This window comes from Perna viridis, chromosome 3 (assembly GCF_037379345.1).
Source record: "Perna viridis isolate PV_CMFRI_1.1 ecotype Kerala chromosome 3, ASM3737934v1, whole genome shotgun sequence".
NCBI classification, from domain to species: domain Eukaryota; kingdom Metazoa; phylum Mollusca; class Bivalvia; order Mytilida; family Mytilidae; genus Perna; species Perna viridis.
The window spans coordinates 48120586-48137866 of NC_142447.1; the positions used below are offsets into that span (position 1 = coordinate 48120586).

Sequence of the window (17281 nt, forward strand, 5' to 3'; positions counted from 1 at the left end):
GTCCAATGAGTTTGAATTTAACTACGACGAAGACAAAACGACATACTTACAATATCCGGTGATAAATGGCACAATGCTGACTATTATGACAGTAAAAATGAGTCTGTCAACATAACTGTTGATCAACATATATACAAACAAGCCACCCTAAATAAGAAAAAAAATAGAAGAGAGATTAAATTACAAATATGTTTTCTCAGAAATTAGACGCTTGATTCACTCAGATAAAACTCCCAATGTTAAATTTATATTTGCAACACAATTAGGAGAAATAACAGCTAAAATTCCAGTTTCACATATGTTCCGTTACAAAGTAGAGTAACACCCCTTTCTACATTCATAGGATATCTAGCATGTGATTTTCTGATAATATTGTAGACAATTAACAGTTTTTTTTAAGTTTCAATATTCGTACCTGTGTTATGAGTGGTAAACTTAGTAGGAATGACAAAAAGCATGCAATTGCAACAGCAACCTCCCGCCGTTTCAGTCTCTTCATGATAAGTTTTGGTATTGAAGGTAAAACTGTATCCCAAATCATACACAAATGCATCACCTGGAGCAGAATATTAGTCTATATAGCAATAACAAAGGAAAAAATCATAGTAAACCAATACAGTCTTAACGAATTTAAAAAAAAATAAAATAAAATAAAGGATATCATTAATACCGGAACTGGAAAAACTTTATGACATCACCATTGAGGCTAATTCAAATATTAAGAAACAGAAAATATTCTAACTTCATTGGCTACTATGAGTAGTTTTTGTATTATTACAATAAAAGTTAAAAATGTTCCTGACGATCATAAGTTTATAGTTTTTTTTGTATTAGGTTCTGAATATATTTCAAAGACCTTATCGACATGAACATAATACTACCTGATGAATAATCCCGAAAAGGAAACAAAGTGTGAATAAAAACAGAGCAATCACTGGGTGGTGACGGACTGTTGAAAAGACGCCGAGGAACAGATACGATAGACCTAAAATTGACATGGAATGAAAATACGTATAATTTTTAAAAAAGAAAGAGAAAAAAGAAACATGGAAAAGATTCAATACAATAAAAGTAAAGATATATCTTTGCGTCGTATGAATTGGCGCTAGAATTATCTAATTATCTTAGTAAAAAGTCTTTTTAGTAAAGATGCAAATAGAAGACCATGTGATGACCTGTATAAGCATTATTTTTCGTTGCTTGGTATTAGGTGGATGACTGTCTCAGTCTCATTGGCAATCATTCCACATCTTCTGTTTTTATAAACTGACCACAAAAAAAAAAAACTCAATCTTCAGTTGTACCAATTATATAGCTATCTTGTAGTTCATTTAACAAACAAGTAAGATTAATCTTCTATTTCCTATTACCGTAATTTTTTATATCATTAATTATGATCTTTATACTAAAGTTTACCTGGTTTAATGCCTTTCTGTAGACTTATAAATCCACCATCCCAGCTGATGTCATAGTACGGTTCTACAGCCAGATATGTTACCACAGGAAAGATACTATAGGCGATCATCAATAACGTCACCGACCTATAATGGGAACATAACGGAGAAGAAACTTGAAAGAATTCTTTTTAAAATATCATACACGTACGATTTATCAAGTGTAAAACTAATTGTGCGGAAGCGGAAGCAAGGTTCCTGTTCTAAAATGAAAATCTAAAGAAATGATATGGTAAAGGCTTTGACATTGTCAAGTACGCAAGTTCATTCATTTATCGATGTACAAAGCCTTATTTCTTTTGTACAAGTGTTTCCCCATTGAGAATCAGAACGTTTAAACGCAGTAAGATACATCAATGGTTTGATGAGAATATTCGAGGGATGGATAGCGGAAAGTTTTACATTATGTATCTGTTATGACAGCTTATGTGCAATAAACTAATTTTAGGTGTAAAAAAGAGAATATTCAAGGAAATCTTGATTCCAGCGGAAATCAAAAGAATTTAACACGGGACGAGACAAAGAAAGTAGACACACACAATAAAGAACATAAAATAACCAAAATAATACGTACAAGGCAAACAAAGGTATATTAGCAACTCGGACTCCACTAAAAAATGGGAGCATTGACCAGATGCACCGGCAGGGTAAGGGTCTTCTGCTTCTCTAGAAACACCCTAGATTTGAGCGGAAACCAAAATAAATTATTCCATGGATGAAAACTAGACAGTGAAAACAGACAAACACCACAAAGACCATGATAGAAACCAAAGTAACAAGTACATAGAAATAAAAGTAAATGAGCAATCCAGACTCTTCTAAAACTGGGAGCATGATGTACCGGTAGTATTAGCGTCTTCTGCTGTTCTAGATGCAACCGACGAGTTGAAAATAAAATATCACGCCTGGGGTAGACGAAGAGGAAAGGAAAACTCTGTTCACACTCTCCATTTTTTTTAAAAATTTTGTCAATTAAAACAAAACAATTTTGAATGTAATTATCAAAGATTTTGTTTGAAAGTCCAATGTTTACCCAAGCAGGAATATAAAAATGTGGTTACCAAAAATAAATTTACAAGAGTATAATGCCTTCATCTACAAACAAAATGTTCTGACTTTTTTGTTTCCTGATTAGTCTTTAAGATCAAACTCAATCAGTGAAGCAGAATGGGTTTCAAATCCTATGCAGTCTAATGACTGGTAAAGGACAGCCAGCTATTCAGACCTGATAATAGGATTACAAAGCTTACGTGATGACTGTTATTGGTGAATATCAAAGTCAGACTGATCAGGTCATGTATATTTCTGCTATCTGGGTTAAATGGATAAAAAAAGTACAACAAGAGCAAAAAAAAAAACAACAAAAAAACAAAAAAAAAACAAAAAATTCTGGGATACTGTCAATGGGTAAAACAAGACTTGAAATGTTCAAAATATATATTTTTTGAAATTCGTTTCGCTTTGCAGTATAAAGTAAGCAGAAAGTTGGCATTCGTTTGACAGGGAAGTGACATAAATCCAATTAAAGTTATTTAATTGAGAATTGCTTCCAATCTCTGAATCCCTGAAGCAAATATAACCAAATTCAGACTAAAACAATCTTTATAACATATTGTTTTTTGTTTAATCATTCAAAATTGCAACAAAATCAAATAACCAATTAAGTATAAAAATCTGGACTATGGAGAGTATATTTATTTAGTGACGTAACTATACATTTGTGGTAGGTTGTTAATGGATATGGGTTCTTTAAGAGAAATCCATTACTAGAAATTTCCTTTTGAAAGAAAAATGCGTCTTGTTAAGTGACAGAAGTTGGTTGGTTTAAAATTGTTTGTCGGGTCATGGACATTTTTTAGAGCAAAACAAAAAAACAAAAAACAAACAAACAAACAAACACACAAACAAACAAACAAACACATAAACACAAAGAGATTATGCTCAACATAAAAAGAATAAAAAAGCTTACGAGTTAATGATGACTTTTTTGTTGTATACTCTAGATCCAAGCATCGGCAGCACACCAGACCACAAACCAATACTGTTCATATGTAGAAGCAATGCGTCTACCCATAACTACAATTAAAAAATGGTGTATTCGAATGCAACAGAACAGTAACATTTGGCTAGATTTTTCGACATTCTCTAAAACATTATATTAGTATTTAATAAGTGGTCTCGAAACAAAAAGAACTGTAAGTTTATATGTTTGTCTGAAACATAGTGAATTATTTTTGTCGCTTGTTTTACTAATTTAAATTTCACCAGATTATTTAAAACTTTTCGCAAAAAAGACATAGGGAATATCTGATTACTTATCCAGAGTAATTATAATTATAGGTAGAACCATTTTCCCGACGGCATCGATATTAAAATACCCATATTTGATTGTTTCAGCCAATAAATTTAAAGATCGGGAACTATTCTTACAGACTTACAATATAATCATGTGGATTCGTTCGGGAAGTAGGAAGCACAACAATATCAGTGGATTGTTATTTAATACCGTAAATAGAGATTTAACGAATAAATCATCATTTGTTACCGCATGCTGGTGGATGATGTATTTTGTACATCAACTTAATATCCCTTTAATTGGTAATCGACCAGAAGATATTTATTACAAAGTTGTAGGCAGACAGTCGGCTTCCTTGTGGCTTAGTTCCTAACATAGAGCATATTGTCAATAAATATGTACAATCTAATTGGTAAACGGATTTAGTCATTAGGTCTACTTCAATTTACAGCAAAACCTCATTATTTTGAGAACATAGTACAATTTTCATATCGGATATTGCAAAATTTAAAATAAAAAGCTCATAGTTGTCTTTTTTATTTTCTTCTCAGATTTTAATTTTTGGAAATTGTGACTCGGTGGAATGTAAAAAATAATGTTCATATCAAATTGATGTAAATTAATAGAATGACTCGAAAAAGCTCAGTTGGTGATATCCCCCGCTTCTCTCTCCGAAAAACCAAAGGGCATACATATAATGAACAAAAAATAAAATAAAGAACAAAGAAGTAAATAATGGTGTCCAATGATAAATAATTTATGAACGTTTAATCAAATTCCATTTAGCGGTTAAAGAGGAGATGTGGACAAGAAGATGGCCCCCTCAGTCGGTCAATGATAAAGTCCGTGTTAAGCGTCAGGAAACCAAATAGATATATCAATTAAAAAAAAAAGAAACAGAAGGTCAACAATGGCATCATACGGTAGAGAATTTATGAAAATATCATTAAATTGTGTATGTCTGTTTTCCATGTCTGGTCTTTGTCCCGGGATTACATTATTTTGATTACCGCTATAACCTTGCTTCCTTTGATTACTCTTTATCAAACTGTAACCTTAATTTACCTCAGGAGAGCCAAGGTTGACGATAGATATTGGCTTGACTTCCTTGATTTCTACTATCACTTCTTCACTGATAGTCTTGTAGTGACGTGGGAAACTAATAAGGTTATCCTTCAATCTCCCATACACCAACACAATCAAAAGCAGAATGAAAGCTGTTGTTGTCAGACCATATACAGACTGTAACAGGACATTTAATAATACATAAAATGTATTTTAGTTAATTCTAAATTTCAAATTTAGTTATAACATCTAGAAGTAAGTGGTAACCATTATAATCAGGGTACAATCATTACGTGTATAATGTTTTAAGTCTTGCATTGTATTGTCATGTCTAGCAATGTCAATCGATACTTCAGTAGAGAATACAATTACCGACGAAACAATATCAAGTGGGATGCGTGTTTTTACTTGTTTTGATTTTCTTTTAAAAAAAAATTCCTTTCCCATGATAACATCTTTCGTCGCAGTTTTTTCTCTGATGTTAATACCTGTTGGTAGCTCAGAGAATGTTTAAAATCAAGAACAGAATACATACCCTATCGGTTCCATGCTTTTAATGGAGAAAGGATTTGCTAATTCACTGTTAAATCTTTCGGATACTTTATTAGTGGTTGATTCTGTATCTCTTATAGATTTGTCGTTGGGACTTCACTTTTGAGATTAAAGTATCAATATCGATGTATAGGTTACCGTAGTGTTGATGTTTACATATTTAAACAAGGATTTTACTAGATTCTCTTTAATTGAGAAACACGAATACATGTTTACTTGAAGTTAACATGTAACAAAAAGTTAGAATAAGTATTTTAACAAAATACCTTTCCAAAATATTGAGTTCCTCTAAAGGTAAGTAGGTAGATGACAACCCAAGTTCCAAATAGACATAGTAGTAAGTACCATATTACATTGCCAGGCTCTGTGATACCGTTTGATCGCTGAAGAAAATCTTCACTGCAAAATTTATTTTTAAAGCTGTCAAGCTCTCCCGTCAAACAATTCTATTTAAACTACCCTATCTCTACCAGTAGACAGTTTTTATTCTCACTTCAGATAAAAGAAATATCATGCTTTTAATCAATGACTAATTTAATCAATGTGAGCAGTCTAATTGAAATTTGATTGACTCACTGAATTTGAATTTCAAAAACGTTCTAATAAAGTTAGATTCACTGTATTGTTCTAAACCTTTTATTATCAGATAACGTTTGATTGATGAGTCCTGTTCCAATAGATTTCAATTTGAATTGAAAATTTCCAAGCAATGTAAAATTTCGATTATTCAAAACAAAACTTTATAATATTCACGCTTTACTGATGGGAGAAATCAAATCAGCGGAGACATTATAACAGTCAGTTGTGTATCTAATGATTTTATTTATCTCAAAATAACAGATTGAGAACGCTTTCGAATTTAGTGAGTCAATCATTTCAACAAGATTGCTCAGATTTAGTGAGTCAATCAAATTGCAACTAAATTGCTCAGATTGATTATAACGACCAAAGAGCTGTATTTTTATTTCACTTTTCTTTTTACTTTTTTATTTATTTTGAATTTTTGGTTATCAATTCTGAAAAAAAAAACAAATCAACATCTTTCCCGTTAAAACGACACAGAAATCCACAAACGCCGTAAAAATATATAGAATTTTGTCCAATTTAATTTCCCGTAGCGATTCTGTCGTGTTTCAATTATTCTTATGTCGATATAGTTGGGGAGGATGTTATACTGACTTAACAACCGCTGCTAACTTATTAAATATTAACATGGTTTGCTGATCACCACTTAGTTGACTGCCAGATAATCCATTGTCGTTAGAATTCTTTTGCGCTGTGCTGACTTTTTTTTCTAATACTGACTATATAAATTTTACAAAAGTCAACATATTCTTCAATATTGAATGTAAAGATACTACAGTCACGACATACTCAATATCAAATGTCAAGAAAGCTAACAAGTAAATAGATACAAATGTACACCAACGGAATAAGAACAGCTTTTTTCCAGAAAACTATTAGAATTGGCAATTCAGATTTTGTGTTGATTTAAAATTTCATATGAAGGCAAGTTTTTCATCAGCCTATTCATGAACGGCTTATTTTTTTAAATTTTGTTACTAATGAAATAGGTGGCATTTGTTATATCTTGATCTACACTTAGAAATCGATGGTAAAGGAAAACTATTGACCAAACTTTACGACAAACGTGATGACTTTTCATTCAGAATTGGCAACTCTCCTTTCATCTGTGGCAACATCCCTTCGGCTCCTGCGAATGGAGTGTTCATATCACAAACTCTAACAAATAGGCTTCTGGAACAGGGTTATGTTGCTACAAGATTGAAGTCATCACTACAGAAGTTTTATGGTCGTCATCATGAACTCGTGGATCGTTATGGTGTATCCATCAACACCATGAAAACTGATTTATTCAACGGGTAATAGTTTTCCTTTCCTCGTTTGTCTACCCCGGACTTGACTTTTTATGAGCAACTCGGTGGGTGTTTCTAGAAAAGCAGAGGACGCTTACCCTACCGGTGCACCTGGTCCATGCTCCCAATTTTTAGTGGAGTCCGAGTTGCTCATTTACTTTTGTTACTTGGTATGTATGATTTTAGTTACTTTATGTTCTTTGTTGTGTATGTCTGTTTTCCATGTCTGGTTTTTGTCCCTGGATTACATTCTTTTGATTACCGCTTTAACCTTAGTTCCCTTGATTACTCTTTTATACTTTGTTGAAATTGAAACTTGTAAAGGCCGTTTTTATGTCGATCAATTTGCTTATCTAGCATACATCTTCTCAATAGTGTGAAACTGTGATTTATCCGGCCATTGCTGAATCTAACACTGACAATTTCCAGATTTTTGTTCTTCGACACTTCAACACCATTTGATCATTATTCCATCAACGTCTACAAATCTTTGAATAATATTTTCCACAGTATTTATTTAGATTTGTTAGACGCAAAGGATAATATTATATTAGAATTAATCAATGAAAGTTTAGTATGACTTACTGAAAGAATCTGTTGACATCTTGATATTCTGTGGGTCTGCAAGAAATAAAAAAAATATATTTATCATAGTAACTTCTGATCTGTCACTGTTATAGGAATTCGTTTATGATCCAGAGCTCTTAAATTGTTACTGTCGTTTATATTCCTAAGTTCCACATTTATACACGTTTCTGACGGCCACTCTCCACAATTGTCATTCATATAGCCACTCTAAGATTTTAAATCGCAATCAAACACTGAATTGTTATTTATATGTTTACGTGCAATATATAGTTTACTGTCTAAATGATGGTCATGTTTATACTCTTAAATAGTTCATCTTCAGTTCCTAAATTTATTTTCGCCCTCATGCTCTCAAACTATTGTTGAAGTTTGCTTTGTTAACTAGTTACTCAAACTATTGTTCACGTTTATACTTCTCTCTAATTATTGTTCAATGTGTATTCTGTTCCTTCCGTTTTTCCCTCTATCATTGCCATTCACGAATAAACTATTGTTAACGTTTACTCGCTTCAGCAATCTCAACTTCACATCCAGGTAAACAGATAATCTGTTCACCTTAAAACATTGTAACCTTTACTGTCTTAATTGCAATTTACGGTAATCCTTGAAAAATGTTGATCACAATATTGCTCTAAAATGCTGTTCATGTTCATAATCTCATAAGTTGTGTTTATGTTCACTCTTCATTATTCACGTTCAAACTTTTAATTTGTTGTTTCGGCAAAATACATCAAAGCATCAATTAAGTTCTATCAGAATCCAAATACGTGGCCAAAACATGAAACAAAAAAAACAAAGACGATCCAAATAAACAATGTAGTCAACAAAATAAAATTGAAAATAAGGAAACAAAACAAAACAAACATACATACACACACACAACAGGTTCTCCAGAAAGGTAAGCAAATCCTGCTTCGCCAGTCACTTTCTCAATTAGTAAGATATGGCGAGCTTCAAGTGCGGTAGATTGTCAATCCGGTAAGACGTTTTTTTTCACGAAATAGATATCTTCTATACATTCATAACACTAAGCATATCCTCTAGTCCCCTTTTTCATAGAAGCTTTAGAAAACCTACTTAAGCCTGACATGTAGAAGGTAGAAAAATCAAAAGTTTTAATACTATAACATAAGGTAAAACTTTTGGATATGTACCTTAAATTGTTGTTCACTTTCAAACTCTCACACTATTAAAAAAAAAGATTTTTCACGATGCTCTTTTTTATACCCTTAATTGTTAACGCTTTTATTCTGACAATTGTCCTTGTTTATACCTTAGATTTTTTCAACAGGTACAATTTGTAGTTATTGTTAGTATTCGTACGTTTATAATACCTGCTACCCTCTTTTTAACGATTGCACATTCAAATTACGTTCACTTTCTATGAAAGTACTTTATTTATGGGTACCAATTCTTGTGGCTTAGGAGAAAATTTGCAGTTTGCAGTTTCTTGAACTCGTAGATTTGGCAAATCTACCATACAAACAAATGGAAAATTTCATTTTCTTTGTGAACTAAATTTTGTTCGTGGATTAGCAAACTCACGAAATTACGAAAATTGGTACGCCCCGAACAACAATACTTTCACAGTATACAAAGGGTTGTTAACATTCATATATAACATCGATAATGTGGTTCTTGGAAGTATAAGGTAACAATACGGCAGATACTTCTTTTTATTTTTTGACAAAATGATTAAGTGACTTCTACTTCTGGGTGTATAAAGAACAAAAATGCTTCGTTTTCTTGCTCTTCTTTCTAAATAAAATACTAACCTTACAACATTTGTATTTTTACTTCCGTAGCTATCAAATGAAACGAAAGAGAAGTATAAACTGTAGCTAAGTTCAAGCCCAGTAGTCAAACATCTTACATACGTCATACATAATAAAGCCACAGCACCACCTGTAAATACAACTTTTCACTGTCATTTCTTTTATATATCGTTTCATTTACAATTATTTTCTGTAATGAATAATACTAAATAAGTACTATTCAAATGCAATAATATCTCTCTTAAGAAGTTGTCTTACTTCTTTAACATCAAATGTTAAAATAAACCTTTACTATGAAGACTATTTCATGCTGTGTAGAGCAAATTCTAGATGGACGGTGAAACATTCCTTATTCAATCTATCATAAGGACATTCAGTTTTCGTACCTAGCAATATAGTTGACCTTTAAAAGCAATTTATATGTTGTCTGCTTTATTTCCGCTAAAATAGATTACCAAAAAATAAAATAAGTATTTACTTAATATAGTCATTCTGAATCCAACATTGTTTTTGTCTGTTGTTGGTAATTCAATTTCCCATTCTTTATGGCATTGTCATTCGTAATTACAAGAAGATTACTCATACATAATGGCTATATAGAAAATTGTCCTCTTCTTTTTTTTATCAGTAAAATGATATTCAGTAACTTACTAGGAGCAGGAATAAGGAGACTGACCATTTAGGATTTTCAATTAAATGCTTCGTGTTGAGGATTCAGAGATCATGTCCAGTCTCTCGCTTAATTCAAATAAGTATTTGTAGGAAACTTAGTTACCGTTGGGGATGGCATTGTCATTATTTTGGAAATCGTTGGATTAATTTAGAATATAGCACTCAGTTTTAGAGTTCGAATGCAAATAAAGAAAATTGGTTATCATTTGCTATTTGATAAGACTATCAAAACTGAATTGTATGTTTGGTGCCAAAATTATAAATTGACAGGTATTTTTGCCTAATGAAGGTATTCAATTAGCTGTGCATCATAATAGTGGGTAACAATAATATTGTGCAAAAAAGTAATCAAGGAAGCAAGATTCTAGTGGAAATCAAAAGAATGTAATCCAGGGACTAACCAGACGTGGAAGAGTAATAAAGGGAACCAAGATTATAGCGGTAATCAAAAGAATGTAATCCAGGGACAAAAACCAGACATGGAAAACAGACATACACAACAAAGAACATAAAATAACTACAATCATACATACAAAGTAACAAGAGCAAATGAGCAACTCGGACTCCACTAAAAACTGGGAGCATGGACCAGGTGCACCGGTAGGGTAAGCGTCCCCTGCTTTTCTAGAAACACCCGCCGAGTTGTTCATAAAAAGTCAAGTCCGGGGTAGACAAACGAGGAAAGGAAAACTATGACCCGTTGAATAAATCAGTTTTCATGGTGTTGATGGATACACCATAACGATCCACGAGTTCATGATGACGACCATAAAACTTCTGTAGTGATGACTTCAATCTTGTAGCAACATAACCCTGTTCCAGAAGCCTATTTGTTAGAGTTCTATCGCGATACAAAAAGTCTGCGTAGTTTCGGCAAGCTCTGGCATAACGTATGAGTTGTGATATGAACACTCCATACGCAGGAGTCGAAGGGATGTTGCCACAGATGAAAGGAGAGTTGACAATTCTGAATGAAAAGTCATCACGTTTGTCGTAAAGTTTGGTCAATAGTTTTCCTTTACCATCGATTTCTAAGTGTAGGTCAAGATATGAGGCTGACTTCACAGTATCTGTAGTATCCTTTATCTCAAGTTCTTTTGGGTAGATGCGATGTATCATTAGGATTGTTTAAAGATAATACGTCATCTATATAGAGGAAACTGAGATTGAAGTATCTAGCCAAACGATATTCTTTCTTTCTGATCAAATCAGCTATAAAGTCAGCCTTATAAGAGTGAAGAAATAGGTCAGCAAGTAGAGGAGCACAATTTGTTTCAATTGGAATGCCGTTTGTTGAAAAACGCGTCTACCACACTGGACTGATATGTTGTCGATCAAAAATGGCCGCATTTTGAAAACATCTTCTTCTGTATATTTGGAAGATGGTTTGGAATTATTTTTAATAACGTATGAGGAATCTCTACCGAGAATTGTATACTTGTATCTAGGTGTACCATCTTTATTTGTGGAGAAACAACGATGCATAATGTTTTAAGTCGGGATTTTAACTGAGTATGGGGAATAGAAGTATACAGTGTCGAAAAATCATAGGTTTTAAAGCTATTGTTTTCTGATAATAATCTTGAATTGAGGGTCTCCAGAAGATCTGTCGAATTGTTTAGGATCCACATTGAATTAATACTACTACAGGAGTAACAAGTGTTGTGGTAGGACCGGAGACCCTCTTCGACAGCTGTGAGTATAGAAGTAAAAAGTTTTGAAAGAGGTTTGGTGGTACATTTTGCAGATCCAGCTATGTAACGTTGTATGGATTCTTGTGGAGTTTATGAATCCAGTATATAGACGGTATATCACAATCATAGTCTTTGGTAGCGGGACCAAAAGAGGATAGCACATATTTATGGTTTTCCACTGTCGCTTCTATCGAAAATGTAGTGGCAGTATAGGTCTTATCACTGCTATTTTTTCTCTTCGTCTACGCCTGATAATACACATTTTTGGGCTTTGTCTGGTGGTACGACAACATATTTGTCACGTATAGTAGACAATGTTTTTGCTACATCGGGGTCTTTGAAAAACTGATGTAGCATTGACATTCATTGACCTACTTAAAACTTTCATTCAAAGACCTCATGTTCTTAACCCACTCTGACAGAGAATCAATGTCTTGTTTTTCATTTTATCCATTTTCTTAAAACTTTAAAGTTTATGCAGCGTGGTTCATGGTACTTAGGACCTTTAGAAAGAGATTCGTTTTCGATTATGCTTAAATCTCTCGGACCGGAAGGATCATATTTGAATGGAGATTTTTTTGCAAGAACAGTCAGGTGGTTTAAGTAGTACAATACAGCTAGGTCATTTCGGAAAATTTGGTCTCATTTTGTTGAAATTAGGCTGTTTTGAGGCAGTCCGCACAGAAATTTTTAGTGCTTTGTCATCAAAAAGTGCATATTGTTTAAATCCTTGGAGTGTGGAGGTTCAAATCATTTGTAAGTAATTTAGTGATTATTGTTAAAAATTCAGGAGCCATGATAACATAAATTATGGCAATAAGTCTGTGTAATGATGATGTAGGTTCAGAAACAGGAGTGTCAAGACATGTTTTGTAAAGAGAGTGTATTAGAGTGAGACGTATATAAAAGAGTTTAGATCGAAATTCATCACATTTATGCTATTGTTAAATTGAAAGTTTTCCTTTACTTTTGATGCTGTCATTGCTCCAATAGTTTATCCAAATAACAACCACAATGATAAAATACCTATATATGAGAACAACACATGTTCGAAATGATTGCTTACCTTTTAATACTGGTACAAGATGACTGAAAATGCCAACCACACCATGTCTGTAAACTGCTCCTAACTTGATCTGTAGATAACACACAGGGATACAAATCAAAACCAATAGGACGTAGTAAGCTACGAAAAACAAGGCTGTAAAAACAAAAACAATATAAGCAGCATTAACAATTTAAAACTAATTCAAAAACAAATCAACCGGGAATGAAAATAGAGGGTTCTGTTAAATGAAAAATAAAGCAACATCACTGATGCAATACCGTTATTGTAAACGCTTGACTGAAGATAGTAAGACAATTTTAATAATTAGCCCCGAAAACCGAAAAAAGAATCATTAAAAACATGAATCGTGAATAACGTAAATGTAAATAATAAAAAGAAAATTAATTTTCAATGCTGTCAAAAAAATCAATGGAAACAACACTGTAATCAATAATAAAGCAAGAAAACAATTCTCTAGTAAATACAAAAAAAAAAGACATTTCCGACAGAAAGCGACAAAAATCAAAATATCAACAAAACAATATCAAGTATCCTAAAAATAACATATATAAGGACGATGTACTATAGAGAGTTGATTATATTGGTATTAATTATAATTATATTAATGACAGTTAACGTTCAGTTCATTTAAGTCTAAATTTAAACGTAACAGACAAAACAGAGTTATTACTCCAGGGAATACTTGATAAAAGAGAGGATTAGTTTGCCTTATGTACAATGAATACACAACAAAAAAGGAAAACGCTATTCAAAATTTAACAAAACTCCTTCATTTTGATTTAGTGCAAGTCATGTTCCAAGCAAAAGTTAGAGAAGCCATTGGTAATAATATATGATGGTTTGAATTATTTACAGCAACATGTACATTGTATATTGAATTTTTCATGTTCTTAACACTTTTGAATGTTAAATATTCAAACATAAAAATGACGACAATGAAGTATGAAAGCTAAATAGATAACACACAAAAATGCAGAAAATGTATAAAATAATGATTTGTCATCTAGAATCAATAATCTAATCCGGTTATTGTGAAGCAAACAAATGTTAATAAACTCGTTGTAGATAAGAATAGCTTTGTGAAAGCTGATAACCAATATATGAATAATGAAATACCAAATCTTGCATTGTTTGAAACTTTTCAGGTGTTTGATCTGAAGATTTTATAATAGGTGAATTATAAACAAAATTAAAAATTCCAATAACGTTTGAGTGGTCGGTGTACGGTACTATTAAGACTCTCTAGTATTTGATATTAGAGTATCGTGTAATACCAGGTACTACTTAATGATTTTTAGTTTGTGTGGTTAATGTTCCTATTGATGAATACGTAAAAGAGTAATCGAGGGAGCAAAGATTCGAGAGGTAAACAAAAGCATATGTTCCTAGGGTAAAGACATTACATTTGAGTGTGAAATGTAAAGTTCATTCGCAGGTGCTAAAGGGATGTTGCCACAGATGAAAGGAAAATTGACAATACGGAATGATAAGTCATCTTTTGTAGAGAACCCAAAAGAGGTTGGAAAAGAATCTATGGTTTTCAACTATCCCTTCATTGATGAGTGTGGGTTACTGGAATTATTTCCTACACCTGCCTTCGATAATAATAAAAAAAAGAATTGATGTATTGCGTCTTGCAGAGACAAAAAACAATGTAGGTGTAGTTTGGGTTTTTGTCTGCTGGTACAGCAACATACTTGTCATGTATAGCAGACAATGTTTTTGTTATACCAGGATCTTTAAAAAGTGATGTAACATTAACAATTATTGAACTACTTGGAACTCTCATACAACTTTCATCCACCTTTAACAGCGAATTAAAGTCGACTTATTCTCGTTTTATTCATTTTCTGGGGTAGTCTTTTTCAGCATCCATAAGAATTTTTAAAGAAAAATACAACGGATTATTATATTATTCCAGTGCTTTTTCATACCACTTGTCTTAATATCCTGAGGTCATTGATATCTGAACTAAACAAAGGCCTAACAAGGCATAATTCAGTACAATCATTTCATCATATGTTTTCTTAATTAAATACCGGACAAAAGGAGGACAAATATGACATTTACAAAAGCAATTGACATGAAAAGGATGCAATTGATACTTTGAAGTGGTTGAATTAAACCAGAAGCACTTGATAATTATTTCATTTTAGTGCGCAAAGAAGAATTGGTAATTATATTCGGAACTTATTTCGCAACATATAATTTTAGTATATGATAATAGTTATCTAGACTTCCTATTATGTGATTACGAACAAGACTTTGCTATCAAGTTTTAAAATGGTAAGTAGAATTACAATGTATGACCAAAATAGTGGTTTCAAGAAGAATTTTATTTTTAAGTTTTAAAAGGGTTAACAGACCTATGCTCAAACAATTGTTTAAAGGAGAGCTTACACTTCAACATTTAACTGAAATTCTCCATGTCTTAAAGGTTTTTTTAAAATATTTTCTATAAAACAAAAACGCTCAATCATATATGCCATTTTTAAGTTCTCTAATTGATGATATTAATCAAAATAGTTGCTTTGCAGGATATGTAAAAATATGTTGTGCAAAATAAAGTTGACATGACAACATTAAACCGTTTATTTTTTTGCAGTAAAACGAAAATGTTTTATTTGCAAAAATTGACTTTTATTAGTAATGTACATGAGTGTGCATGAAATATCGTCTAAATTCTATCTCTTATTACAATTCATGAGTTTTCTTTAAGAATTAGACAACTCATCTCCGATGAATTTTGATATTTGTCCATGATTATCGAAAATTATGTAATTTCAAGGTTTACTTAACTGATCAATAGGTTGGTAATTTGGAATTAAAGTTGACAAGAAAACTAATTGTAGGGAAATTAAGAATTATCTCGGAAGCCAAATATAGAACTCCGAAGATAGTAGAAAGCGAACATTAACAAAATCGTGTAAAATTTTGCAAACACCCGTCACTAAAACGTATAACTTAACAATTATTGAAGAATTAAATGTTTCAATTTTTATGTTCATCGGCCTGTTAAAATGTTGACCGTAGCACATTTTCAATGAAGCGCACTGAGTATTAGAAAAACAAGTATAAGGGGTTGAAAATAATAGGTTTTAATGCTATTTAATTCTGATAATAATTTTGAACTCTGAGATACTAAAAGATCTTTTTAATTTTTCAGGATCAACAATGAACTGATACTACTACGGTAGTAAGAAGTGTCGTGGTTTAAGACCATCTTCGACATCTGTGAGAATAGAAATTAAAAGTTTTGAAAGAGATTTTGTGTTACATTTTGAAGATCCAACTAAGAAGCGTTGTTTGTATGGATTTTTGAGGAGTTTTGAAATCCAGTGCATAGATGGAAGATCACAATCATCGTCTTAAGTAGAGACTAAAAAAGAGGATAGCACGGGTAATGGTTTCGACTATCTCTTTTTTTGGAGAATGAATGAGCAGTATAGGTCTTATTACTTTAATGTTCTACGTCTACCTCTGATAATATGCACTGAATGTAATGCGTCTTGCAGACAAAAACAATGTTGTTTTTGGCTTTATTTGCTGGTACAACAACATATTTGTCATGTTATTATACAATGTTTTGACTTCATCGGGGTCCTAAAACATTGAAGTAGCATTGACACACATTGAACTACTTAGATACGTTTCAAAATTAAAGACATAACAACCTAAACCCACTCTGTCAATGATTCAAAAACTTCTAATTTTTCGTTTTATCAAATTTTTTGCATAGTCCTCTCCAGCATCAATCAGAATTTTAAAGATGTAATTCCAATTCACGGTACTTGGCACCTTCAAAGAACATCTTAGCGAGAGATTCGTTTTCTATGATGTTTAAATCTCCCATAATGACGTGACTGAAAGGATCATATTTGAATAGAGTATTTGCAACAGTCATTAGTCCAGTCAAAATAAATTTAACAAATTGCAACAGATTATATTTTGATTCAAATACATAGCATTATTCTTTATACATACACAGAAACAAAATGTCTAATCAAAAGTTGTAGAAAACTCAAAATAAGCATTTCATAATCACTTTAGAAATTTACATTGGAAAGGGGAGATAACTCCGTAAAAATGACATGTTTTATGTCAGATTTTGTTCTATTTTTATCAATTTCATGTAAAGTATGATACTTATGTGGATTTGTTTCTTAATGTCCATTACGCCCCGTGCAGGTTCGGGTGTTAAAAGAATAGGCCTGCAGCAGTGCTAAGCTTGTCGTAAAA

At 32.2% G+C, this 17281-nt stretch overlaps 1 protein-coding gene across 1 annotated transcript in view; it reads right to left on the bottom strand.

The window, feature by feature from the left end:
• Positions 1-17281, bottom strand: part of LOC148622664 (sodium- and chloride-dependent GABA transporter 1-like) — a 42428-nt gene that overhangs the window by 8930 nt on the left and 16217 nt on the right. Inside the window, exons 2-11 of the mRNA XM_088572681.1 lie at positions 13040-13174; positions 9608-9737; positions 7830-7865; positions 5634-5766; positions 4816-4992; positions 3424-3530; positions 1417-1541; positions 882-985; positions 416-556; positions 51-147 (exon numbers count right to left, since the gene is read on the bottom strand). Coding sequence (XP_088428807.1) covers positions 51-147; positions 416-556; positions 882-985; positions 1417-1541; positions 3424-3530; positions 4816-4992; positions 5634-5766; positions 7830-7865; positions 9608-9737; positions 13040-13174 — 1185 coding nt within the window. The remainder of the gene's footprint in view (positions 1-50; positions 148-415; positions 557-881; positions 986-1416; positions 1542-3423; positions 3531-4815; positions 4993-5633; positions 5767-7829; positions 7866-9607; positions 9738-13039; positions 13175-17281) is intronic.